Below are 26,701 nucleotides of genomic sequence, written 5' to 3'. Positions count from 1 at the left end.
ACAAAACCTAAAAGACCTCGGTATTTTGAATTTGAATGTAGTAACTGTTTTGGCCACATTCTTACATATGGCACCTTTAAAGGTATAAGATACATGCATACTGGGTAATATATCACCAGCGAGCCTCTCTTGTTGTCCGACAGTCATTTTCATCTTGATGTTGTGTGACCATTCTATGCCTTTTGTGTCGCAGCGACTGCCGCCGCGGAAAGGATGTTAAATGCTTAATAACGACGAGAGAGGATCTTGACATAAACGTTCAAAAGCCAGACAACTGCCTGTTTCTCCATAAATGCCTTTCCTTCATATGTTAAGTGCCATGCTGGGGATATAGAATTCTCTTAGCTCTCGGTCAAATTTGGATTCTGGCAGCTGTGAGAGGCATAAATTATTCGACAACACACATTTTTACGATTCGCCAATTTTCGCGAGTTTGACGGGTCTGGTCCGGAACCATTTATTGAGATTAGTTTGACATTATTTTAATATGATGTTTAAAAAAATCATGAATACTCAAATTTCCACTTGGAATTATGATTAAGTCTGAAATGTGCGATCACAGACTGAAAAACGGATTTTCTGATCTGGAGCTGTTGGACACACAAGCCTATAATTTCTACACATATGAGTCGTGACACTGAAATGGAGCACATTTGTTCTTACATCTGTACAAAAGTTGGCTTTTGATCATGAACTTGACAAATTCAATGCCTCGATTGTGCAGCGATCAAACTGAACAATCCGTGCGTGTTAATGATCACCTCCGAGCTGACGGCCTCGTCCGTCAGTCTCCTCTCAAGGTAACGATATTGACGAGAATTGCCGTCATTAAACAGAGATGACAATGCAGCAAAAAAGTCAGTCGCAGCGCGGCCTAAAACATTCATCGAGCATATTTTTATTCAGCATCAGTCACGGGAGAGAGTCGATGAGACAGAAAGGTTACGAAGATTTTACACGGGGTGACAAACCAGACTTTCAGACTTCTGTGAACCTTAGACATTCAGAAGATGAATCCCTCGGAGATTCTCCACACTACACTGGGGTAGAAGAGGTGTTATACCTCATTAAAAAATATTACAAATCACTCCACTTGTCCTTCTGCACCCACACATCACCTGTGTTCTAAAACTGTGCTCCAAAAGTGGCCTGAGGTTTGGTCAGCTCAGATATAAGAAGAGATAAGATGTAAAGAAGACACCGTGGAGCAGTTTAAAAGCATTAAATATGAGAGTATGAAAAGGAGAAAAAATAAAAGCGTGAGCTTCAGCCTTTTCCATTCTTTGGTTAGCGATCACGTCGGAGTACAAGGATCTTTGTTAATATTCTTTCTGTCAGTCGCAGAGTCACACATCCTCAATACCTCTACCATCTGTACTATGTTAACAACAAAATACAACTACTACTACTAAGAATAATAATGATCAACAACAGCCATTTCTAACACATAAACCGAATAAAATTGTTGCACATGTGCTGCTCTCATATTTACAGAAGAGTATTAGGGCCACATGTAAAAAAAACTAAATTGAAAGAAAGAAAAACGGCACGAATTCTGAGAAAAAATCTGAATTCTTCATGAAAAATGTGAGATGAGACATTACCTTAAATCAACTGTGATTTGTCATCTACATTTTCTATAAAAATACACTTTATATGAGTGAAAAAACTACAGTAAGCCACTGTTTCCCCATCTAACTGCTAAAGTGGCCTACTTTTTACATTACATTTCTCTCAATTATGAGCCCAATAAATAAATCATTGATTACCTTTCTGACATTTATAAAAGATGACTGATGCTACGGCGACGCCGATTCACAGATACACGCGATAAATAAACGGATCATAAGCTTTAAAAAACAGCCACGCTCGTGTGTAACCGTTAGGCGTAATGACAGGAGTCCAAATCCATAAAAGTGAACCTCCCTCTTCTCGCGGACGGCTCTAATGAGGGATCGGATCGGACGCGAGCGTCGATAGACAAACGGACGCTCGAGCGTACGGTAAAAATCAAAAAGAATTTGGACAAAAATTAACGTTGTCTTGACAAAAATGAATGTTGTCGGAGCTCGTCTGTATTATTATGTCAGAGGACACAAAAGGGGGAAAATTAATGATGGCTGAATCACATTGAGGCGCTTTGTTTGTGCTCACTGGCTCAGTGTCACTCACTCACGAGGACACCGGAGCAGAACACTTTTCCTGCTGTGACGAGGTAAATTGTTATTAATGCGATTAAAAATGGACATTTCGGGCAAACTGCCAGAAAGGATCGACAACATTTCAGTGGCAAATCTCTATATATTCAGTGCTAGTCTCATAAAACGTGCTTCAATGTCATCAAAAAGAAAAACAGTCATTTCTGTGGTAGTTTTCACGTCTCAGTAGAGCCAGATCTGATCAGAGCTTACGCCCGTCCGTCTGTCTGTCTGACTTTATCTCCGCTTACTTGTCACAGCGATTCTCTGCCATCTTTCCCTTCTGTTTTCTCTCTCTCCCCCTCGCTGCCCTCTTGACTTTAGCATCACGCCAAATAGATAATCAATAGCTTTGTTCCCCAGCATGCTAGATAATGGTTAGAGTTGCCAGTGTGCTCAACACACCTCATTAACCACTGGTCGCAGTGGTTTTGGCTTCTCCCGGTGCAGCCGCAGCCCCAGTTGTCAACACGATGACTAATACACCTGACAGTCACTGCCATGACGCTCTTATTTCAGCCCCGGCTGCCACAGCCTGTGCGACGCCTTTTCTTTTTCAAACCCTCAAACACAAGCCTTTGCTCTGCTCGGTGTGTCTCTCTTGCTCGAAGGCGCATCGATAAAAATATAAAGTCTGTGTTTGTGATTGTCTAAAATCAATCAGAAGGTGTGTGATTAGTATTTCAGAAACGGACACTAAAGCACACACGCTGTGCTGTTACCTATAGGAGGATAAAAAGGTGCCACACCTGGATATTGTGTGCTACCTGTTGCTTGGTAACAAAATAAATGAAATAATTTATTTATCAGGGACAACATCAGGGAGTCGCACGTTCTCCTCTCTGAATGTGAATGAGACAACTTTGCGATCGTCTTCTGACGGCACGTTCACACGTTTTTTCTCCAGCTCCTGCATTAAAACAGTGCAATCACCTCAAACACAAACAACGCAATCAACAAGAAAACAAGCAGCAGACATGAGGAAAAGACTAATGAGCGAGTGGAAATTATCATTCCTATCCCCTCATGAGAGACGATAACTTTAAAACAGGGCTTAGTCTGTCTCTCCTGCTCTTCATGTGTGCATCTGAGTCGTTTCCCCCTCCACATCCACCTCTTCCTGGATTGGACAAGCTCCCTGAACCGGTGCTTCGTGATTGGCTCAGAGGCTCCGAGTGCATTGCCATGCAGTTTCTGTGTCACGCAAGGAGATGAGGCACAGACGCTCCAGTGTTGTGCGTTTCACCTGATGAGCCTGGACCCGCACTTTATTTCATAAACTCATTGTCGTGAAGCGTCAATGTCAACAAGAAGGCTGCAGTCTTCCTGTTCAGCAAATTAACATCCTTCCCTGTGATAACAAAACAACTAAAAATTCATTCACTGCTATCCCTAAGCACAGCAGGCAGTCAGGCCAAGATATTATTTAGTTGCTCAGATTATTTCTCAATAATGTGGAGATTTCTCATTGGAATTTGCCCCAAAAAATAGACAAAAAAGTGGTATGAGATTTCTCTCTGAAGCAGTGAGCTGATCATCCTTATTGCTTCCTTCAAAAACACTCTCTTTTAGAGGCACAGTCAACCTCTTTTCTTCTTTTCCTCCTCTGTTATTGTTCAGCGTGGTACGGTAACACCTGCATATTTCCAGCACAAAATCCAATCCCAAAGAGACCTGTCAGAATCCAGCAGGTCAGACTGGATTTAGACTTATTATTATTTAAATGATGCTCAAGCTCAGATTTGCTTCCACACGCTGCACGATATACTCCGCTGGATTACAACAATATAACCTATACAACCTATATAATCTAACCTTGTTTATGCTTTTCCCAGAAAACAACACTTTTATAGGATTGCACATGCGGAAAGGTATTTGTATTCAAAAGTGTTAAACACAGTTCAACACATTATTATTCTATTACATAATCAACATTCGACTTTGTCAAACTCTATAATGTTTGACTTTGTTAAAAAATAAGCTGCATATACAGTGGAGCAACTATAGGGAAAGGAAATATGTAAAATGGAAATTGCTCTATTAATTTATTAATTAACATAGTCCTATAAGAGGCTTTGGAGTGCATGTTACAGCGCTCATTTGAGCCGTTCCATTTCTGCACGTCATTTATTAGACACTTCCAGGACAGCTGTGCGAAAATCACAGATTATAGATTATTCTAGTTGGATTAAAAGATGACCAGAGAGAGAGAGAGAAGGACATGTGGGTTAATGTTGGGGGGGAAAAAAGTGGATTTTTATAGCGAGGGGGAGGACCGAGAGCAAGGCTACGTCAGGCGGAAAAAAATGAATATTTCATCAAACGCTTCTCTTACAGAGCAGGAGAGGAAACAGAAAACAAGTCAGAAAGAGAGTCAAGTTATAGTACTATATATTGATTTGGTTTCAATTTAAACAAATGAAGAACGCTTAACAAACTGTTGTTGTGATTGTTTTCTGATGTAACGCCTGCTTATCCAGGTCAGGACTATACTGTTTATTCTCTCACCCAAACAGCTTCTGTATAGGCTGCGTCCTCACACTCTGACCCAGAGTACCTCGATACAGTGTCGGTTGTTATGACACAGTTGAAATCAGTGTTGAAAAATAATAAGTCCTCCTGTAACGAGACAAACACCTGAATCACACATTAAGCCAATGAAAAGTATTTTCTGGCTGTTACAGGCTACATTCACACGTTCTATTCAGAGATCCATCGTGGTCCCCATGACATCAATGACGTCATCCGTCCATGACTAAGTTGGACTTCAGTTTCAAAACACAACTCACCCAAAAAAATGTGGCTAATTTTCAGCACAACAAAGAGTTCTAAGAACAGAACTGGCAGCACCTCTATCAGAGAATAGATTATTCAGTATCTGAATATATAAACACAGTCGCTTTAACACCGATGATGTAAGACGGTACCAACCAAATAAAGACGTATAAAGGCATTTACAAAAGCCCCACCTGTCTCTTTTCTTATATCTCTCACCTTTTATTCTCCATCACACTGACTTCATCTCGGCTATTTTCTCCTCGCTATCAAAAATGGCTACGTTTTCTCACCCCAGCTCAGTCTTGCAGGTTTATTTTGGTTCCTGTGACTGTGACACACAGTATAGTGCTCACTCTGATTCCCGAGTCCTGGACCTAAACAATTTTAACGTCAGGGTAATCTTCATCTCCTCCTTTTCTCTGGCGATCTCCGTTTTCCTCTTGTGCTCGGACACTTTAATCTCCTCTCTCACTCCTTCCGTCTGTCCGTCTGTAACCCTCCGGACATTTGGGAGCTATATTTTCAGCAAGGGAAATGTAGGGTTTAAGCTTTCGCCTTTGTGCTGAGGGTTAATCAGTGCTGGGGTGCGAGGGCTCAGCCTGAGAGGTTACTGCCACTGTGGGACTGTTATTACTTCAGCTGTCACTCAATCTGCACAGACACACACAAGCCAAAAAGAGAATAATCTGGCCTATAAAGTTTGTGTTAATATTTGTGTAGCTCATCGTATCTGTGGAACAGTTTCTTCTGTTATGACATTCAAGAATCCTCTGGGTCAGCAAAGGTCGTTCTTTCAGATCCCAGTTCTCGCAGCGCTTCGGGAAACCGTCACACACTTGGCTAATTAGGTAATCCAGCTGATATTTTCAGAAGAACCTTCCTATAGGGCTGCACTGGGATCACAGCAGGCGTATTTAAGTCACGTCTTTAGGGTACGGCAAAACGCTAAGTGGAGAAACCATCACATTGTCATTCATGCAAAGTCCTTTGTCCGTTGTTCAAATGTAATTTCTATGTTTGTCTGTCTGGCGCGAACAAAAAACACAACGTTCAGTCGTCAGCTGCTGCAAAACAAAGCAGTAAAGCAGCATCGTTGAGCAGCAGCAGCAGCCTCCAGCTGTGCCAAGTTTCCTTTTTTACATTTCTCAAAAAGAACAAATGCAGTTTTTGATTTCAATTATCTCAAATGTGCCTTTTGTGTTCCAACAGATATCATTATACGTTATTGCATTTTCCCCAGGTGTTGACATCATCAATCTTTGAAGGACGTGAGCGACGTTACAGGTCGTGAGCAGGTTACAACGGAGATGAGATCAGCGTGGTTTAGGGCGTGGTTAACGCAGCTAACGTAGTGTGGATCGAGTCGGTGAGAGAGAGCGCTGTTAAATATTTCAGCTCGTGTCCTCGCAGGCGTTTGCAGAGACTATTGATGTGGTGAACAGCTGAAAGACAGACAGGAATAGATCACACCGCACTGCTGCTTTCTGATCGTGGTTTTCCTCGCCGTTGTTTTCATTGAAAGTGCGGAGAGCTGCTGTCGGCGATGGAAAAAGTGAAAGTGTCCCAGTGTGCCTTGCAGTTTGGATCCCAGCTGACTCACCTGCTCAACAGTTGCATCAACATGGACGAGCAGGGTGTGGAAAAGAAATCCCCTCAGCTGCTTTGCTTCTTTAACACCCTCGTTTCACACGTTGTTTTCCAACTTTGCCGACTCTCCTTCCTTCACTTTTTGCTTTTAATTTGTCGCTGAACTGGCCGCTATACCAGAATATGTACACTACTGTTCAAAAGTGTGGGGTCACCTATACAATTTTGTTTTGTTTTCCATTAAAAGTCACACTTTTATTCATCGAAAGAGTTGCAAAATGAATAGAAAATAGACATTGACAAGATTAGAAATAACCAGCAAAACTGTTTTCAGCATCATTGCACAAGGGTTTTCTAATCATCCAATAGCCTTCTAATGTTATTAGCAAACATAATGTACCATTAGAACACTGGAAATGGGCCTCTATACACCTATGTACATATTCCATTAAAACATTTGCAGCTAGAATAGTTGTTCACCACATTAACAATGTATGGAGTGTATTTCTGATTCATTTAAAGGTGCCATATGTAAGATTGTGGCCAAAAACTGTTACTACATTCAAAATCAAAATACCGAGGTCTTTTAGGTTTTGTTTTCTGACGTAACTGGTGGTTGCTCGGCATCTGAGACACTACTGACTGCAATGATTGGTAGACGGCGGTAGGTGGCGCCACATGCCAAAACATGATTTCAAAACATAAACATGATTTGCAGTCTGCAAAAGACTTTTTTAAAATGCAAATATTTTGGCTGTACTGTTGTTGTTGGTGAGTTCAGTTTGTTATATGAACATTATTCCTGAGTCTCTGTGACATTAGGAGGATTTTATGACCAGTTGCTTTAGATTTATTACATAATGCACCTTTAATGTTATATTCATTGAAAAAAAAGTGCTTTTCCTTCAAAAATAAAGACATTTCCAAGTGACCGCAAAATTTATAGGTGTTCAACTCTGACATTTAAATCCATAATAAGCACCTTTTCACCTCTGCCTGCTTCTATTCTGTCCTTGTCCCAACATCTCAGTTCAGTCTCAGACACACACACAAAAAAATAGAGACTACAGATGTGTAGTTCCAGCTCTCTCTGTGTAGAAATATGCTCGGCGCTCTTGTTTTGATGCGTACAATAAACTTACAAGAGGAAAAAGCCACGGGACGTCTGTGCAACACTGGGAGTGGCACAGTGGGAGAGGCGGCTCACGGACAGTCAACACAGCTGCTGTAGACAAAACAGCGTGCCGCCGCCGCCGCCACCGCCACCGCACCTCTCCACCACATCCTGCTGTCGCTGCCGTGCATCGCAAACAGGGCGACAATGCTGCGTCACGTCTGCAAATATTTGACTGAGAAAACTAATTCATACAGAGAATGATTAAAGTCAGGAAACGCTGGAGTTTCTCCTCAGAAAAGAGTAGAAGAAACTGTGTTAGAGGAGATAATCACTGTGTTTCAAATGCATTGATTCCTCCCGTGTTTTATTGGTGGGTAATGACATTGTGGCTCTGCAGTTTGCCAAACAAGTGACAAGAAAGCGTTAAGAGCTGACAAATATTGCACTTCAGGCTGTCTCTGCCCATTTACGGCTTCCTTTTTGAATAGATTGGTGTTTGTTTCAATCGTCCAGACTCTGCCCGTTTAACATTCCTCGTCCTGTAATCAAACTTTTGTGTGAAGTGAAGAATGTCTCCAAGAGATTTGTGCAGCCCATAAAGTAAAGCAAAAAAACAAAAAAAAAAACAGCTAAGAGGCTCAAGGGAGGATGGCAGTTGTCTTCTTCCAGAACATTATGCCTCAAAGCGCTGACATGGTGTCACAGCGAGAGAGAGACAACACAAAGGAAATGAGGAGAGAGTGCGACATGCAGAAGGGGTGGGGATGAAAAAAGAAAGATGAAGGGAGATGGAGACAGAGACTTGGTAAACTTGTCATAATATTGTAGATGACATTCATTCAAGGCTCATTCCGCATTATCGGGGAGCTGTATGGTATTCCGGGACCTCAGGACGAAGATGCTGTTCACACAAAATGTCCTCTGTATTTTAGAACTGCAAGATCTGAATCAGTATGGCGTCATTTCTTTATGACAGCACCGAACTTGTATTAGGTAAAACTCATAAAGCAATATCTTATAATGTAGTATCTTTGGAAAATGTAATACATCAGAAAAAGGTCAGGAGTTGGCTTACTCAACATTTTATCAGTTGAAGGAGAACAAAGTGCAACAGAGCTGCCCGTTTATCTTTTTGAACAATATTCTGCAAACAATCTCGGAGGTAAAATGTTACCTGAAGCCCAGTCTAAGGAGAAATATTGAATAATTTATTAGTTATTACTGATTTTCTGGGGACAACGCCAGTTTATGAATAATCGGTAACTTTGGAGATAAATGATCGCAGATACTCAACTTAAGGGCACACTTTTTTAATATAAAGTCTACGGAAAACACAGCGAAGTTATCCCTGAACTGAAACGATGATGATATAAAATGTCAAATAAACTAAATTAACCTACTCCCGCACAAGGCCGGGAGTCGCAAGATGTGAGGATTTGTAAGAGATTTATAAGAGAAAATAGGAAGAGAGCGTATACTGTATATAATCATTCAAGGCTGATGCGACGAGCTAAAGTCGGCGACCTCTCGCAAAACTTATTTACTTACTTCGATTATGAAGGAGCAGAAAAAGGACAAGACACTTCAGATGCTTATTAGGTGCGTCTGGATGTTATATATGCAGCGTGGGTTTAATGGAAGTCATTATGCCTGCTTGGGTGTATAAATAACACATTCAAGGATGTAAAGAACGTCTGCATTTCATCCACTATATCAACGTTTTATGTTGACACAAAATGGAAAATGGAAAGCTTTTTCATAAACACTGAGAAACGACTGTACTCGAGTGCCAATAGTTTGGTCTGGGGCTGCAAGAATTAAACTATGACTATATAGAACACCCTGGTTTGAAGGTTTGGGAAGCACCGATCTATATTCAACAACATTTTCTGATATTTTATGGACAAAACAACGAAAAAAACACAACTCTACTACATGATACTGTATAGGATGCAACAGTAAGATGTTTTGTTACGGTATATTTTGGTGTATTACTCATGTAATCTGCCCTTGCTCTTGCATAAATATCCAGTCGTCCAGAAAATGAGACGTTCATGTATTTACTTTGAGCAAAGCGACTTCTCATGTGGTTGCGTTGGATTTATCCGCCTGAAAACAAACACAACTGCTGGAAAGTTCACGAAATCTAATTGTGACGAGGGTGGAAACAAACTACAGTTGTAAAAATTTGCCTAAAAGCCAACAACAACAAATCCTCCATCCTGTAGTTTGAAGAAGAAACGAGAAATTCTCCTGAATTCATGTCAGACTTCACACAGGAGATGTTGGCGAAAGGTTGCTCTTGAATCTGAAAGCTGTGGGGGAGTCATTTCGCTTTTTACGGAAGCAAACATTTCATTTCAGATCTGTCATATGTCACCTTTTTTTTCCTCTCTGTAGGAGTTTAAACGGTTCCTGTTTATTACTTTGTCTTTTACTTTATTCCGAAAAAGTTGGGCTTGCCAAAAAGTGAGCAGACCTGAAATGTTGGTGAGCGTGGAGTCTGAATGCTATTAAAATATTAATTTTTGACCAGGAACTCTAGAGGGGCGGGGCTATGTGCTGTAGAGCGCTGATTGGTGGAACACATTTTGCATTTTGCATCTGTTTAGGCCAATCTTTAAAAAAGAACTACCGATGAGGTCCAGGCTAAATCTGGAGTGCCGTTTTTCGGAACTTTGAACTGCGCCGGAAACGCAAACCACACAGATTACCGGGAAGTTCCTGGAAATGTTGGTTGGAAAAGGGTCTAATTATACTGTAAACCAAGAGGAATTAAGAACTGAGAAGAGCTCTGATACATTTTAAGATGACACTGATTATTTCAAACACATTAGTGTTGCTTTGTTTGAGTGTGTGTGTGGATGGGTTTTTTGTTTTGTGCTCCCATCTGAGAGGCGTCGTTGTTAATCACCAAGTTAATGGATATTCTGAGGGCGATGTCAAGGTCTTGTGGGTTGGGATGTAAATATCAGCCGTACAAAGCAGCAATATTGCTCTAGTGCTTGTGTGGCTCTGTGTGTGTGTGTGTCCATGGTAGCAGGCGCATTTTGCAAAGTCAGAATGTAATCACTGTGTTTGTTTTGTTGCTCCAACCACACACACACACAGAGATAATGCAATGTACTAAAAGTAACAAAATCCATGCACACAGAACACACTGAGCAGGGGAGTCAGGATTTAAAGAAGTGGACAAAATGGCTTCAAAATCCAATTTCCCACAACTGCTCTACATTCAGGAGGGAACTGAAGGCAGGATAACTTTGATTTTTTTTTTTTTTTTTTTTTAGTATCCCCCCCCCATTTCTCAGCACACGCGTCACACACTGTATATGCTAGAAATCAGATGGAATGGAGAATCACATAAAATGGCGACTTTGTGTGTGTATTTATGTGCATACTGAAAAATATATTCGTATCGGCTCTGAAATCTCTCCGCTTTATGCTAATCAGGAATTTCTGAGAATGCGTGTGTGTGTGTGTGTGTGTTTCTTATATTCTCAGCTCTGCTAGCTTTCATTTATGGTTTTCAAAACATTTGTTTTTTTAAAAATGTACTTCACTTCAAAGAGGCACACAGAGAGCTGGGAGCCCTGATTGAAGAAATACAGATACAAAGATAAAGAGGAGAGAAATTCATATTTTAGTGTGTGTATGTGTGGGTGTGTATAGTGCATATAGAAGCAGTAGTGCAGTAGTGGGACCCTTACCTATCGGGCAAATGCCTGCAGCAGAGAGGTCTCTGTGTGTGTTTTTGTCTTCTCGGCTGCAAGACGAAAGTCAAATCCATACGATGCATATGCACTCGCACATAAACACACACTGGTGAACCGCATGCTGCTGGCATTGCCGAGCAGCCCTCTGCTACTTGGTGGCAAAGCTTCAACAAGCTCTTGGTCTCTTTCCATCTTTAGCTTACACACACACATATACAGGGTTAGTGCAGCTATGCTTTTAGAGACTGTCATTGGCTTAATCATAACCAGTTCATGTCTTCTTAATCTTTGCCCTAAACTTAACCATTTCCTCAGAAAATGAGGTTCTGCAGAAGGTCCTAAAAGATGCAGCAAACACACAGACACACAAGTTATCTCCATAATCAAAATCTTAGCCCTCAACCTAACCATTTAATGCCAAACCCGAGAACTTAACCAATCCATAATTCTCATATTATCTCCAACTTTAATCAGAGCCTTGGAAATGAGATTCTGTCTCATTATGAGCAGGTTTTGGCCTCCATGAGGGCGACTGGTCCTGAAAAGGTCCCTAAAGATGTCCATTTAATGCCAAACCCTAAACTTAACCAAACCACAATTCATATTTTATCTCTAACTTTAATCAGAGCTGTGAAAAAGAGATTCTGCCTCATTAAGACCAGGTTACTGATCTGGAAAAAGTCAGTGTTTAAACCCCGAGGTACGTGTAGAACAACACACTTTTATTCGTTCTTCTTCTGTGTGGGACGGACAGTGTTCCATTTTGCAGTTTAAGTAATACTGTGAGAGAAATATAGATAATTATCCTGCTTAATAAGAAAGCCTCTCTTTTTGTATTAACACAAAACAGCAGCAGAACAAAAATATGTGCTTTTCGCCGTTAGAGTCATTTTCTCTATATGAATAATATTTCCTATAAAGTAACCATTATAATTTCTCAGACGTTGGACAAGGTTCTTATTCGGCAACATAAAAATGGAACATATTTAGTCTTAAAAAATAAATAACCTGCTTTCACGAGGCAAAAAAAACTCAGATATTTCCTGAGGTAATTTCTAAAACGCTTACTCGATAGTCAAAATAAAATTAACTTTTTGTCAAGCAAATGATTTATAAACTATCTGCTCCAGTCCACAGACGATATAGCGTGAAATTCGCTGTTATGCGAGGGCCACGAAGTGTTACCAAACTGCTGTAAAAACAGGAAAACACCTCAATACTTGCAGAATACCTGAAAGGACGAGGGTTTCCAGGGTCACTTCGTAGAATATCTTTTTGAAGGAGAATTTATTTTAACACCAACTGAAGGCTATAAATAATATAACTGACGTGTTGTTTAGTGGAGTTCTTCATCCATTCATTGCTACAGCTCAGTTGTGGTGTCTGACTCAGACATTCCCTTTGAAATGCATCGATGGAGGCTGCTTGGAGAGTTAAAATATCAAACTTTATGTGGCCTTTTACCTTCTGTCTGATTGACAGCTTATTGCAGGACAAACCTGCCTGATGAGAACAATTACTCTGAGGCACTGATAAGAATTATGGGCGACCTTGGAGAGCAGGAGTGGGAAAAGAGCAGAGTCTCATCCGAGATCACGGTGCAGACACACAGCTTATAAAAAAATAAATGTTGATCCTCACTAATGCCGCATCCGAATTCAGAGTCACAGTCACTCGCCCTCGGGCGGAGCCTATTTCAGTCTCAATTGTAGGAGTTTGGGGGAAAGTGAAGAGGGAGTGGGCACAGAGAAGAAAGAGAGGGGGTCATGGGAAGGTGGCAGAAAATGGATGAGAAATTGAGAGCATTATGTGTTAAAGTGGACGGACATAGTGAGTCGAGAAGGAGGATGAAGTCGGACGTGTGTATTCAGTGTAGGTTAGGGGTTCACACAGGGTTACAGGGTGTTTGGCAGTGTTGGGGGTAACGCGTTACAAAAGTAACGCAATTACAGTAATGTATTACTATTTGCTGTAACGCAGTAATATAACGCATTACTAATACATTTTCGGTAATATTTTACTCGTTACAATCTAAGTAACGCGCGTTACAACGCATTTTAACCCGTTTAGCTGTTGTTTTTTAAATAATTCACCAACACCGCGAGACATCCCGACAACAGAAAAAAGCCGGGACTCGGGAGCAAGCGCGATTTCCTGTTGTTGTTTTTTTCTCTCCTGTTGAGGCTGATGATGACAACAGACACGGCGCAGCCGGACTCTACGTTTGCGCGATGGACATTCGCCCATTATTTTCAGTTCCTCAAAGAGAAGGAGAAGAACATCATTGTAAAATGCAACCTGTGTGCGACACCGAGGGAACTCTCGACGTCAAAAAATAGCACCAGTAACTTAAAGAAACACCTGGACCGGTGCCACGCTAACACTAAGCTGGAAGAGAGGGATGAACCTGCGGAGAAGAGAAAGAAAAAAGAGGACGAACATACGGGACAGACAAAGCAACAAAAGTTAAGTTTCTCTCGGTCTGCCATGGTTGAAGCCAGAGAAGTGAGGAGACTGGTGGCAGAATTTATTGTGGAAGACATGCACTCCCTATCAACGGTAGAATCGCCAGCGTTTTCAGAAAGCTTGTCAGCAAAATCCCCGTGAGCAGCAACGACAAGGTAAGCTAACGTTGTCATAGAGAGTGGGCCATGCGGCCATGTATCTACCTTGTTATCATTTTAAATAACAACCTAAATAGCGAGTCCGTGCTGTTGAGGAGAAGTGAATCTCTCATGTTTTTTATTTTTTTTAATTTATTTTTATTTTACGGATATGCGAATATAGTCTGACCAATTTAAAAACAGCATGAGTTTAACATCTAGCTATCTTCTTAATTTTTCAGCATGTACTGCCTGACAGAAAAACATTCGCCAAAGATTTGGACAAGGCATATGCTGTCATGGAGAAGGAGCTGAAGAAAATACTCGAAGCCCAGCAGTATGTGTCAACAACAGCAGACATATGGAGTGCCAACAACAAAAGTTTTATGGGGGTCACCGTGCACTGGATTGATGCAGATACCTTGGCACGAAAGAAGGCTAGTAGCCGTTGTAGTCTATGTTTAGATTACATGTTAATGTTTGTTGGACTCATAAAACAGAAGTTGTGTCCATTCAGTGCATGGCATCTTTGTTCTGTAAGCTTGAATTAAAAGAGAATAAAACAATATAAACTAAAAGAAAAAGAGATTCTGTGTTTGTCATATTATAAGGCTATAGGCTATGTTATAGTGGGCTCTAACTCTATTTTGTTTCATATGAATAGGCCAGGACTTTAAATATTTGCAGCATCTCCATCATAACTTACAGACTTTGATCATTTGTCTGCTTATATGATTCTAACTGTCATTGTTACTCATTGTAAATAATCAGCTATAACAATCTGCAGTTTAGCATTTTTAAATGCTTAGTCATATATTTCTGTGGCTATTTTGTTGAAAGTAACTCAAAAGTAATACACAAGTAGTGTAACGCATTACAATTCAGAGATAGTAATATTGTAATGTAACTAATTACTTTCAAATGACAGTAACTAGTAATATATAATGTATTATATTTTGGATGTAACTTGCCCAACACTGGTGTTTGGATGTAGTGAGAGCATGCGTTCACGTGTGTTTGAGAAGTGTGTTCCTGTTTCTACAACCTGTGGCCTTCAGAAAGGAAAATCAACACATTTTTTGGAGATGTGAAGAGTGTTGTTGTTGTTGCTTCTGTGCAGAAACTGTTAAGGCACAGGCTGTATTGTGGTTGCACGTCTTTTCTGAGGTTACTCAGAAAAACACGGATTCTAAATGTTTCAGAAGTCTCATCCTTGTGTGTACATGTAGGTTTCCACACCGGAGTAAAGCCGCTCGGGAAGGAAGCACTAAATATTTTATAGGATTCCCCTCATAGGTATCACCTATAGTTTAATTTGCCTAGAGTTTTACACGCCGTTCTCTGAAGTTTCTGCCCCAGAAATCAAAAAACTCATTCCTTTTGTGATGTTCAAAGCACCAAAAGAAAGGCATTCAAATGCCTTTTTTCCAGAAGTAGCGCTCTGATGTTTTACAATAGTGGCCATGAACCGAGAGCCATTCGGCGGTGGAGTAAAAAAACAAAGATAAATTAAAATACAGGAGGAGCACGAATGGATAATTTAAATGTGGACCAAAATCCATAGAGTGGATAGACAATGAAAAAAAGGTATATAAATAAAAGAAAATGGAATTAAATTAACTGCGTCTTGAAACTGCGGCAACAAAGTCCACTTTCAATAAAACTATTTTTTCACTGGAGATACACAGCTCAATAATATAGACCGTCTGCTTGTATGTCAGATTTGCAGAACAACAAAGATATATGAATTTTCCATCACATCACATATAATCTATAATAGGGTGAGAGTAAATGTTTGCACAGCTAATGAAAATGAGCAAGTCTAATTTGGCTGCGCTGACGTGCGCTGACTTCCAATGCCCCTCGACAGGCGCGGTGCCAAGTCCAGGAGATGGATCCAGTGACCGCGAGTCGAAAGGTGCATCCAGAAGACTTCAAAGTTATCCGATTTAGTCGTGTAGAAGCACGCGCGGTAGACCGCTGTTAAACGTCGATGATTTTGGACATTTGCGAGCATCTACCTGAAGAGTAGAGGAGCCGACTGTGCATCAGTCTCATTAACATTAAACAGGAACCCACAGACGGGGGGGGGGAAACACGATAGAAAAGGAGGAAAATAAGAGGAGTGGAACACGATTGTAACCTTCACGGAACCCAAACACCGTGACTGATGGCCGAGTTTAAGTTGCAACCTTCAGATTAGTTAGATCCCATGACTGATTGGGGAGTTTTACAGACACCCCGGCTTCACACTTCATCCATCTCTCTTTAGCTGATGGAGAAAAGCCGCGACACCTCCTTCTGTTCTCCCCTCATACATCCTTCCCCCTGCCTTCCCCTGCCCTTCTCATATTTCCTGATTGATGTCTCCCCCACACTATTTCTCTGTCACTCCACCTGAATGCATTTTCCTCCAGTGGCACGCGGTGAAAGATGCCAATGAGAGGAAAAGCGGGCCGTAGGGGGAAGTGTGATACTTTGCTACGTTAATGTCCCGCTAATGGTGTTGAGAGAACGTTTGAACCGCTGTAAGTTGAAAGCTATTAAAAACAGTTTGGCGTGACACACTGGATTTAGATGTAGAGGGCTGATCCAGCTATTTCACTCCTGCACAGAAAACTGTATATGCAGCTGTGCTTGTGAGTCATTAATCACGGTGGTGTTGCTGTAAGGCCTCACATTTGTCAGCAGCTGGATAACTTATTTTGGAACGAAAGTTATCACACCAAGCACTGGCAGTTCTTTGGTGCTTAAAATCATCCTCCATGGGGAGGCTGTTTATGAGCAAACCGATGCCAATCTCTTACTCTTGTTTTGGCCAACGTCGGCCTGTGATTGGCTCAGTCTAAGGCGAGTGTGCACTAACAGCGTGTTATCAGATACAAAAGCCCAGTGACAGATGATCTCTCGGACACTGAAGTCGCTCACTTCACGTGTCAGTCTGGATATTCGGGATTTGCCACATCGCCTTCTCCTCCATCGCCCCTCATCTTTTCTGAACATGTGCATGCGTGATCTGCGAGTGTAATCCTTGAGCATGAAATGTCTCACTCCGAGACGCCGCAGAAACAAACACAGAGTGCAAGAAGCACAGACAGACACTCTCTGATCTGCGGGATTTATGTAATAATAAGTAGTGATGTACTTTTAACAGTCTTTGTAACAGAGACAGATGGGAAACTAAGAGAACAACAGCGAGGAGAGTGGAGGAGGGTGACAAAAGGATGATTCATGCACGGAGTGGAGAGCAGAATGGTTTAGTCACAAGACGGGGAAGTGACATTTCCGGTGTATCGGCGGAATTGGACATGCAGCCGTTAAGGGAAGAACCACAGCTTCCCCTATGCTGCACTTTATTGTCCCTCCCCTCATTGGCCCTGTCCAACAGGGTCATTTCTCACCGAAAGAGCGTTCCACATCCAGTGGCAATACACAGGAGGGCGTCCAACACCTCATCAATGTACACACATCTCAGCAAAACACAGATGTCTTCTGCCAGATCAGGGTCAGTCTCTAAACACATCTGTGTGTTCATGCCAAAAACACCTGTTTGCAAGAATGCAACTCTCATTTTGTTCAGTAAGCTCATTTTTACGACCTCTAATTAAAAGTGATGTTTCCGGCAGCATAGTGGCGGTGCAGTGATGTCAGGAGAACATCGACATCCTTAAATTAATATTTGTACAGTTCATCATTTTTGCCCATTAAATTATTCAAAAACATGTCAATTAAAGCTCTTAAAAGGGACCACTGGGTGTCCACAACTCATTACTTGGGGATGTGTGAGGTAATTAACAATTCTAAAATCATGACATATCGGGCAGCGTATGTCATGCTTGCTTGTCAAAGGAAAAATATGTGGTTCATTGTACCTGAAGATATTTCAGTGCTGCACAGAACACTGTTTTGAACACAACTGTGACCGCAACACATTTTGTGAAGTCAAGAGCAACTTTGGAGAGGGACGGATGAAGGACACGTCGCTATATATCACCAATGTAATGTTCTGCAGTGTGTGTTCAAGCAATGCAGAAAGCCATCGCAATTAATGAGAGAGGAAAAGCTCTGGCATTGAAGAGGGTTTTTAATTATTTTTAAATAATCAGTATAAGTGCTCCCTCAGCCCAGAGAGATTCAGAACCCCTGGATTAAAGAGTCTTTGATACCTGAAAAACAGATGCCACTTCAAAAGTCTGAATACGGCTCTCGTTTTCCCACCGACACACCATCATTTTGGTTTGCGGTCTCAGCTGAAGCAGGTCAAGAAGAAGAGCAGGAACCACAACAACAGCAGCAGCAGCAGCAGCAGGGGGAGGAGGAGCTCTGTATGTCTGCTCACATCTTCTCTCCACTAATAGGCAGGGGTTAAATAGCTTAAGCTGTGACCTGTATCATGTGATTATGTGTGTGGCGTGTATATATACTCTGGAGGGAGAGGGGAAGAAGTTTTTCTGAGTAAAATTGGAGCGCGATTAGTGTTGGTGATAAGCTGAGCCTCTCAAATGACCCAATTACTTGCATGCAGATGACGATGGCAGAGGTTATTATTTTGCATTTTCTCTCCTGTCAATGTCTCTGCCCTTCCAACTCTTTCTCTCTTACACACACACACAAACATCACAGTTCTGTGTGGATTTCAATGGAGGAGCAGTGTGTTGTATGCGAAAACAGATGTCATAACGCTGGGACAGATGAGGGGACAGACGAGGCCACAGCAGAGACTCAGACCACTGATGGTGTTTGGCAGTGCAGACAAAAACAGCCTTCAAGGAGGCCTTTCTCAGATCTGTTAAAACGAGGGAGATACCACTTAAAGTGCCTCAGGATAATGAATATTGATTTTTCTCTTTCGACTTTAAGCACTCTGCTTCCCTGCTGGACAAAGGGAGACAACACCGCTGTTCTGGAGATCCTGAAGTTAAGAGAGCTCTTGTAAAGACCACATTTCCATTCCATTCCATTCCCAGCCACAGTTGTAAGTGTTTATAATCCACTCTGATGAAGCCAATAATGTACTCTATGCTAGTCCATCATCATAATCCATTAAAAAAGCAAGGACAACTGCAACAGCACGAAATTGGTGGTGTGTTCAAGGACGCGTCGACGTAGTTTAGCGAGTCAGCTGTTGAAAGTCCCTGAAGTGTAATTCAGGTGAGGAGCGAATACAGCGAAAGACTGAGAAAGCAGAGCCTAATGTAATATCTGTGCATTGTTTTGTCCAACCAACAGTCCAAAACATGTTGTCTTTTTAGTTTTATACATAAACAACTAGTGTGTTTACAATTTCAACTTTATTCGTGGTAAATTTCTTCCCAGAAAGGTTTCCATTTACACCTTTGAATGGGACATTTGTCAGACAGCGACTTATTCGTTTAAGCTCAGTTTCTGTTTGAATAAAAAGGAAACTTTCAAGAGTTACAAACATTTCTAGGCCACAGAGAATCGGCGGAGCAGAGCCACAGCGGATATTGACCTGATCCGTCTACGATATGAAGACGGATGTAAAGGTTATGTACTTCATAACACGAGCAGGGCGGATTATATACACACACTGCAGAGATATTGCAGCTGTGTCTTTGAGGCAACGACGCCATTTAAATCTCTCATTAACTCGGGCCAGAGATTTATCACCATTTGAATGAGCAGTGCTAAATGATCTTTGGGATTATGCTAAGCTAAATCAACCACCAACAAGAGAGGAGCAGCATCTACAAGTGTCTAAGCTTCACACCGCGCCTCCTGCGCCTTCATCTATAGCAACAATCTGTGTTTGGTTACATATTCTAAAAACACTGCTTAATTAATGTGAATTATCTCTTTCTGTGTGCACGTGCGACATCCACGCACACGTGTGTTTGCACCTGAGAACATACGTTTGCGGTTTGTGTTTGTCTGAGTCACCCAACAGTCATAGGATTATTTGGCAGTTTCCCCCTGAAGTCACAGCTGCGTTCTGTGCAGAGCAGACATTTAAACACCTACCTATAATGGCCTATGCTTCGCTGTCATCCCCATCATCCTTTCTTTAGGTACTGTCTCACTTGCTCTGCTCCCTTTCCCTCCCACACCGCCACGCTGTGCCTCTCTCCCCTTGCCTCGGCTTTCATGTTTGAAGAGCTCCTCATTCCCTTTGAGTAGAATATTGCCCATCTCTCCCCTCGCGATGCCTCCACCTCCTCTCCGCTCCCTTCCTTTATATTCACCGCTCTGTTGCCTTCTCCCAGAGTGAGTGGCAGCTGTCTCCCCCAACTGCCAAATTATAAATGGGAGGCAATTGTGACAATGGCCTGACAAGAGGCATGTGTGTGTGTGCTTCCCTCTGTGTTTGTGTTTTCCTTTCTGTCTGTGTTTTTGTGTACACATTATGAGTGGCATGGAGGGATGGAAGAGAAACAGAGTAGCGAGACCACTCTTGTAATTGAACCCTGGCTGTGCTTATTGAAGCTTTTAGAAAAATATCTAACTGGGGAAGTGGGAATTTAGACAAACTGGAAGCAAGCTGGAAACGGATGCCGCACACACAGTGTGCTGAAACGGACACGGTTAAACATTAACTCAGACGACGGGACATAGACTGACATCTGGTGCAAAGCTGTGGGGCTACAAAGCACCTACTTAAAAAAAAAAAATAAAAAAAATAAATAAATAAATTCAATATTCTGGTAACTCCTGCCACTGTGTCAAACTGCAACAATAGCAGTCTCTGAACGTGTTGATTGCATCTCAGCCTTCAAAATACTCAGTGGTCCCAGTTCACAGACATACATGCGTACATAAAAAAGTGAATGCATTATTTCTCAGCTCTCTCTCTTTTAGTCATTCATAAGCCGAGCAGTAGAAAGAACATTTCCCTCCCTTTATTGCTCCTTGTTTGTGTTTCTCCCATGGCAATGAATCAAAGTTTCCAAATGATGCAGCACAAGCGAGCGCAAGATAATAAAGCTCCACATCGTGGTCTCCTCCAGGGCACATGAAAGACAAAACCCCGCAAAATGTAGTTTTTTAATCTTAAGGTGTTATTATGTATGTAAGTGAGCTTTAAAACATTACACGGCTCACCACAGATTCACAACAGGCAGAAACAACCGTACCCCGATTTATTTCCAATTTAACCGCAGTATACGGGGGGGGAATGTGTCATGAAGAATCACCGGCAAAACAGATTCTGATGTACCTTGACGCTTCTGACTGGGAGTTATTACCGGTTTTGACAATTGGCCTATTGCCAGTGAGACGCCTCAGCCTAATTGCAAATTTTGCAATTAAACGTCTATTTATGTATTCCTGGCTGCGTTACAGCTGCGGAGCTTAGGGCAAACGCCTTCAGATGTCTGACAACATGTTTTTGAACATTTGAAAACAAGGTATCAGTTTGATTGAAGCGTTTTCCCTTCACTAAATACTCTAATCCGGCGCTGATGACAGCCCTGTTTTTTTTTCCGATTTAGATCCAGAGCGGACAATTTTACATAATCAGTTCAAACGTACATATGTACGGAAGAGGATTAACGCCACACAGGAAAAAAAATATTCGAGTTCTGACTCAAGGCACTCATAATTCTGACTTTACTCACAGAATTTCTGACTTTAAACTCAGAATTTCTGACTTTAAACTCAGAATTTCTGACCTCTGAGGATTAATTCAGAATTCTGAGTGCCTTGAGTCAGAACTCAAATATTTTTTTCCTGTGTGGCGCTAATCCTCTTCCGTATATATGCTAAATGTCATTTCATTTTTGCTTGAGCTATCAAACCAAAATACAGCTCAGTCAGAGCCATAAACTTGTTCTCAGTAAGAATCAATACCAAAGTCACAGATTTTTTTTTTTTTTTTAACAAATCGCATGCACATTGTCGCAAATGGCGTCTTTAAACCTAATTAACAGACACAGCGGGCAGAGCACAGCAGTGAACCAAGATAAAGCTGCGGAGGAGGCAAATGTAAATGTGGAGAAGGAGGGCAGAGGCGCGTGAAGCAAAAAGGGCAACGTCGATGGAGGGCAGATAAGAAAGAGATGCATACGAGAGGAAAGAACTGCAACGCTAGAAGCGCTGACCCCGTAATCATAACGATTATATACCGTTGGTATAAATTAAAGTTTCACGGAAATCTACAGAGCGATGCAGCCATTTTGAAAGACGTACCACGAGGCCTAATTATAATTAATGCCAATTTCTTAGTCACAAGCACAGGCTACTAGAATGTACTTTATGATATGTTATATAACATAAACTCAGGCTGTCATGATGAAAGCTTCTGTTTGCCTTTTTATTTATCTATTGTGAAAGGTCAGCCTTGACAAACACACAAAAAGGTACTGCTATTACGTCCGACATCACATGGATCGAGGCGAAGCGGTCACATACAGGACATGGTGTTAACCTGCGTACGTACCACGACAGGATAATACCGCTATCCTCCGCTGACATTTCAGAACACGCTGTTCTTTACAAAGCAGCAGTCACAGTTGACCCAACATCTGTCCGTTACATCTGTCCGAGCCACTGATGCTCTTAAACACACACACAGAGAGAGAGGGAGAGCATGAAGCATCAGAAAGATTCATCGTAAAAAAGGGGGGAAAAAGATTGACCTCCATCAACTGCTCCCTTCTCCATGTCCTTTATTGTGGGAATTACAGGTGTGATGCATGTTCACTTGTAAGCAGGAGAAACATTGATTTTCTGTCAACTTTAAAAGATAACCCAAGGATATAACTCTGTGCGATGGGATGTTGTACGTGTCCGGAAGTCTGTGTGTGTGTTGGCTGCACATCACAGAGATGGGGCCAAAGAATACAAATAACAAAAAAAAAAAAGTGTGTACCTTTATGACAATCAAAAAATCGCACAATAAAAACAAGACCACACACATTCTTGTCCAAAAAAAAGTGTTTGTGTAGAGGTGCAGTGTTGTTGCAGTCATAACAGCAGCTTCTTTTCAAGGTTTTCCCAAAAAACGTTTAATATGAAGGTTCCGTGAGCTTTTGTAGCAATCTTAAGTGGGAGATAACACTGGAGGGTAAGCAAGGTTAAGGGTAAACAGTTTGGGAATAATTGAAAATTTCATAAGACGGACTCTTGAAAAGAGTGAGTGAGTGTTTGTGTGTGCGTTTCAGATTTGTGTCAGCGTTGTAATTTGTCTGCACTGAACCATGCCCATTATTGTCCTTGTAAACTGAGAGCAATGAGTGTTTCATTCAAGATGAGCCTGATAACAGATGCTGCGCTGTATGAATTCAATTAATGCTGCTTGTGTTTCTCTCCTCGCTCTCTTTCTCCCCCTCCCTCCCCCGTCTCTTTCCTCTCCTTTCAGGTTACGGTGGGGTGGAGTTACTCTTGGTGCTGTGTGGCCTAGATCTGTCTCTGCCCTGCCCTCGCCACTGCATCTGCTACACTTCACCTAGCACCGTCTCCTGCCAGGCCCACAACTTTCATGCCGTGCCCGAGGGCATCCCCGCCCAGAGCGAGCGCGTCTTCTTGCAGAACAACAAGATCCAGCGGCTGCTCCGCGGCCACTTCTCGCCCACCACCACCATGCTGTGGCTTTACTCCAACAACATCTCATACATACAACCCTCCACCTTCCACGGCTTTGACCGCCTGGAGGAGCTCGACCTTGGGGACAACCGGCACCTGAAGGCCGTGGCTTCAGACACGTTCCTGGGCCTGGGTCGGCTCCATGCCCTGCACCTGTACCACTGTGGCCTGATCAGCCTGCCTGCGGGGATCTTTTCGGGCCTGCATAATCTCCAGTATCTCTACCTACAGGTACATGGATAATAGCCTCATTTTTTATCTCTACTGTATAGTGCATCTGCAGCCACAATCGCATTATAGCGTAATCTGTCCATCAGCCTGGCTCGGCACTTACAGCCTATGAATTGGACACTGATCAAATGCTGGCTGTTATCCTGAGTGCAGGGGAAAATACCACAAAGCCTTCCCTCGCAGTAAGTAGCCAGACGTTTCTGTGGTCAACCGCTGAAGTACAACAGCACAGGAATTAAAACCCAGGATCGACTATATGGTTTCAGTAATCACATGGTGGCTTTATGTTGAGAAGTGGGAGTGCATAATGTCATTTTTAAAGTCATCTACAACAGTTTGTGTACATTTAACGCAAATAATAGACAACACACGATTCATAAAGGCAAAGAAAACCATGTATGTTTAATTTTACATTGCACTACCTGTTGTTCTTCCCAAAGGAAACGCTCTCAAACACTCAAACTATGGAATGAGCTTGTGTTATTTTGCACTGTTGTTGTTGTGTTTGTTGCTTTTAAACATTTTAAATTTGGATTTGTGCTATTGTTGCTGATATTCTAGGTTCGAATAAGCCTTGAGCTTCAGCCTTTTCCTTTTGCGGTAATTGATTTTAAGAAAGAACGGACCAAAAATAAAATGTATTCATTCATTCTCATCCACAGAGCATGCTTTTTGAGTTGAGATGTGACTCAAACAGACCAAAATATAATTTCCTTAGTGGAAACAATGACTCATTAAAACAGTCATACCTCAAGCTTCTGTTTTTTCTTGTCTTTCCGCAGGACAACCAGTTAGAGTTCCTGGAGGACGACCTGTTCATCGACCTGCTGAACCTCAGTCATCTATTCTTGCACGGCAATCGACTGTGGAACCTTCGGCAAAACACTTTCCGCGGTCTCGGGGTCTTGGACCGCCTTCTCCTCCACCAGAACCGGATCCAGTGGGTTGACCGCCAGGCTTTCCATGACCTGCGTCGCCTCACTACTCTGTACCTGTTTAACAACTCCCTGACTGAACTATCGGGTGCCAGCCTGACTTTACTGCCAGCCCTGGAGTACCTTCGACTTAACGACAACCCCTGGGAGTGCGATTGCAAGGCCCTGTCACTTTGGGATTGGCTGCGGAGATTCCGAGGTTCCACCTCCTCTCTGATGTGCGTGTCACCACCGGAGCTGGCGGGGAAGGACCTGAAAGCGCTGAAGAAAGAGGATCTGCCCAGCTGCTTGTCAGGCGAAAGTCATGCACGTGGCACCCAGGACGGAGAGATGGAACACGGGGAGTCTTTGAACCACCTAAACCGTCACAGAAAGCATCACAACCACCATCAGCAGCCCTATTTGCCACACGGGGATCAGTACAGCTTCCCTTCTCCATCGCCACTGCCACGGCCGCCTAAGGGAGGCCGCAGAAATTGCACACGCCGCGGCCGCAAGGCAAAAGGGGGGCCAAACGAGGTGCAGGTACTCCAAGAAGGGGGTGAGACAGACTATACCCCAGACGGAGGTAAATATGACCTGCCTGCAACTGCAAGGAGGAAGAATAAGTGCACCCCCAGGACTTCTGTCGGCCCGCCAAGTGGGGTCCAGAGAGCTACTAATAAGGCAGAGTCACACCGAGCAGATTATATGTTCAGTTACTCATCAGCTCTGCTGCTGTCGCTCATTTCAGTAATCCTACGCTGAGAATGAACCCAGACACTGTTGAATTGGTGGTACAAGTCTATGATTCATTCTCCTGAAACACCCCGCCCGTCCTGGCTCTTAAAACGGAGGCATAACTGTGTATACATAACTATGTATAAAGAACATTATCAAATATCTACTCTCAAAGGGTTCCCTGAGGTAATAAGGCAGGGATCTCTATGAGTCATAATCAAAAACATAGAAGTCAGGGAAAAAACGATATATCCCATTGCTTTGATGATGTCACCAAGGGAAACAACAGGAGAACTTTGTATTTGTCTCTGTGGCACCGAGTGCTTCACAGAGTCCACGTATTTACGAAATTGTACAGCCACACAGAGTAAGAGAAGCCAATGATTCATTCAGATAATAGCGAGAACACCACACAATGGGGTTCAAAGCAGTTTTAGACTCTAGCGCTCTTGACACAGTAAAGCGTACTCAGTGCACCCTTCATCTGTCATTCACACTGAGACACATTCTCTCACGTCTTACCTACACATTCGGAAACAAGACTGCAGACACGATTAGCTGTAAAATGAGTCATCGCATCAAGTTCCAGCAGTAAAAAACTGTAATTACTGTAGGTCTGCTAATGAAGTGGATTTACTTCCGTGTCTCGCGGCAGGGTTGACTCAATTTAACGCACATCTGTGTTCTTTTGGGTTTCACGCTAATCACTGGACTTGAGAAAAATATATAGCAACTGTCCTTTTCCCTTGCATCATATCAACTTGAAAGCCATTCTGAACTAACCGATCATTATGAGACGTCTTGTCACAGTTGTAAATGAGTGAGTGGGAGAAAGAGTGATGATGTATCTGTTACTGCTTGTATAACCGTGTGTCCACTGAAGAAACCACTAAAGCCATGAGAGTAGAACGAAGCTAAAAAAAAATAAAAAATAAAAACAAACAAGCAAGTGTGCCTAAAAGAGAGCCAAGAGTTTGAGGACAAACTACAGAGGAGACATTTTCAGTCGATCTACACCCTCACTGGCTGCAAAACTGAGGCCTCAACGAGCCAGAAAGGTCGACTTCTGCGGACCAAGTACAAGCTGTGCTCGGAACACTTTCAATCTCCAACAAACTGTATTGCACTTTCTTCTGTAATGCCGTTTGAGGTTGATGTGAATGAAAAAAATATATACACATGTATTTCCATCAAGCACAGACAATTCAATCCAAACACAGACCTTAGGTTTTCAAATGCTGAACAACAAAGGTCCTACAATCAGGGAAGAGTTAGA

At 42.3% G+C, this 26,701-nt stretch overlaps 1 protein-coding gene across 1 annotated transcript; it reads left to right on the top strand.

Moving 5' to 3' along the window:
- Window positions 1-6,519: 6,519 nt before the first annotated feature.
- On the top strand, window positions 6,520-25,452 carry rtn4rl1a (reticulon 4 receptor-like 1a; the record flags this gene model as incomplete). The annotated part of the gene is made up of 3 exons (XM_083910503.1): window positions 6,520-6,610; window positions 23,316-23,770; window positions 24,553-25,452. The coding sequence occupies 3 exons, from the start codon at window positions 6,520-6,522 to the stop codon at window positions 25,450-25,452; spliced, it is 1,446 nt and encodes a 481-aa protein (XP_083766629.1).
- Between the last annotated feature and the right edge of the window lie 1,249 nt (window positions 25,453-26,701).

This window comes from Microchirus variegatus (genome assembly GCF_963457635.1).
Source record: "Microchirus variegatus genome assembly, chromosome: 2".
NCBI classification, from domain to species: Eukaryota; Metazoa; Chordata; class Actinopteri; order Pleuronectiformes; family Soleidae; genus Microchirus; species Microchirus variegatus.
The sequence above is the reverse complement of the archived record's forward strand: the minus strand, read 5'-3'. Positions and strand labels throughout refer to the sequence as shown.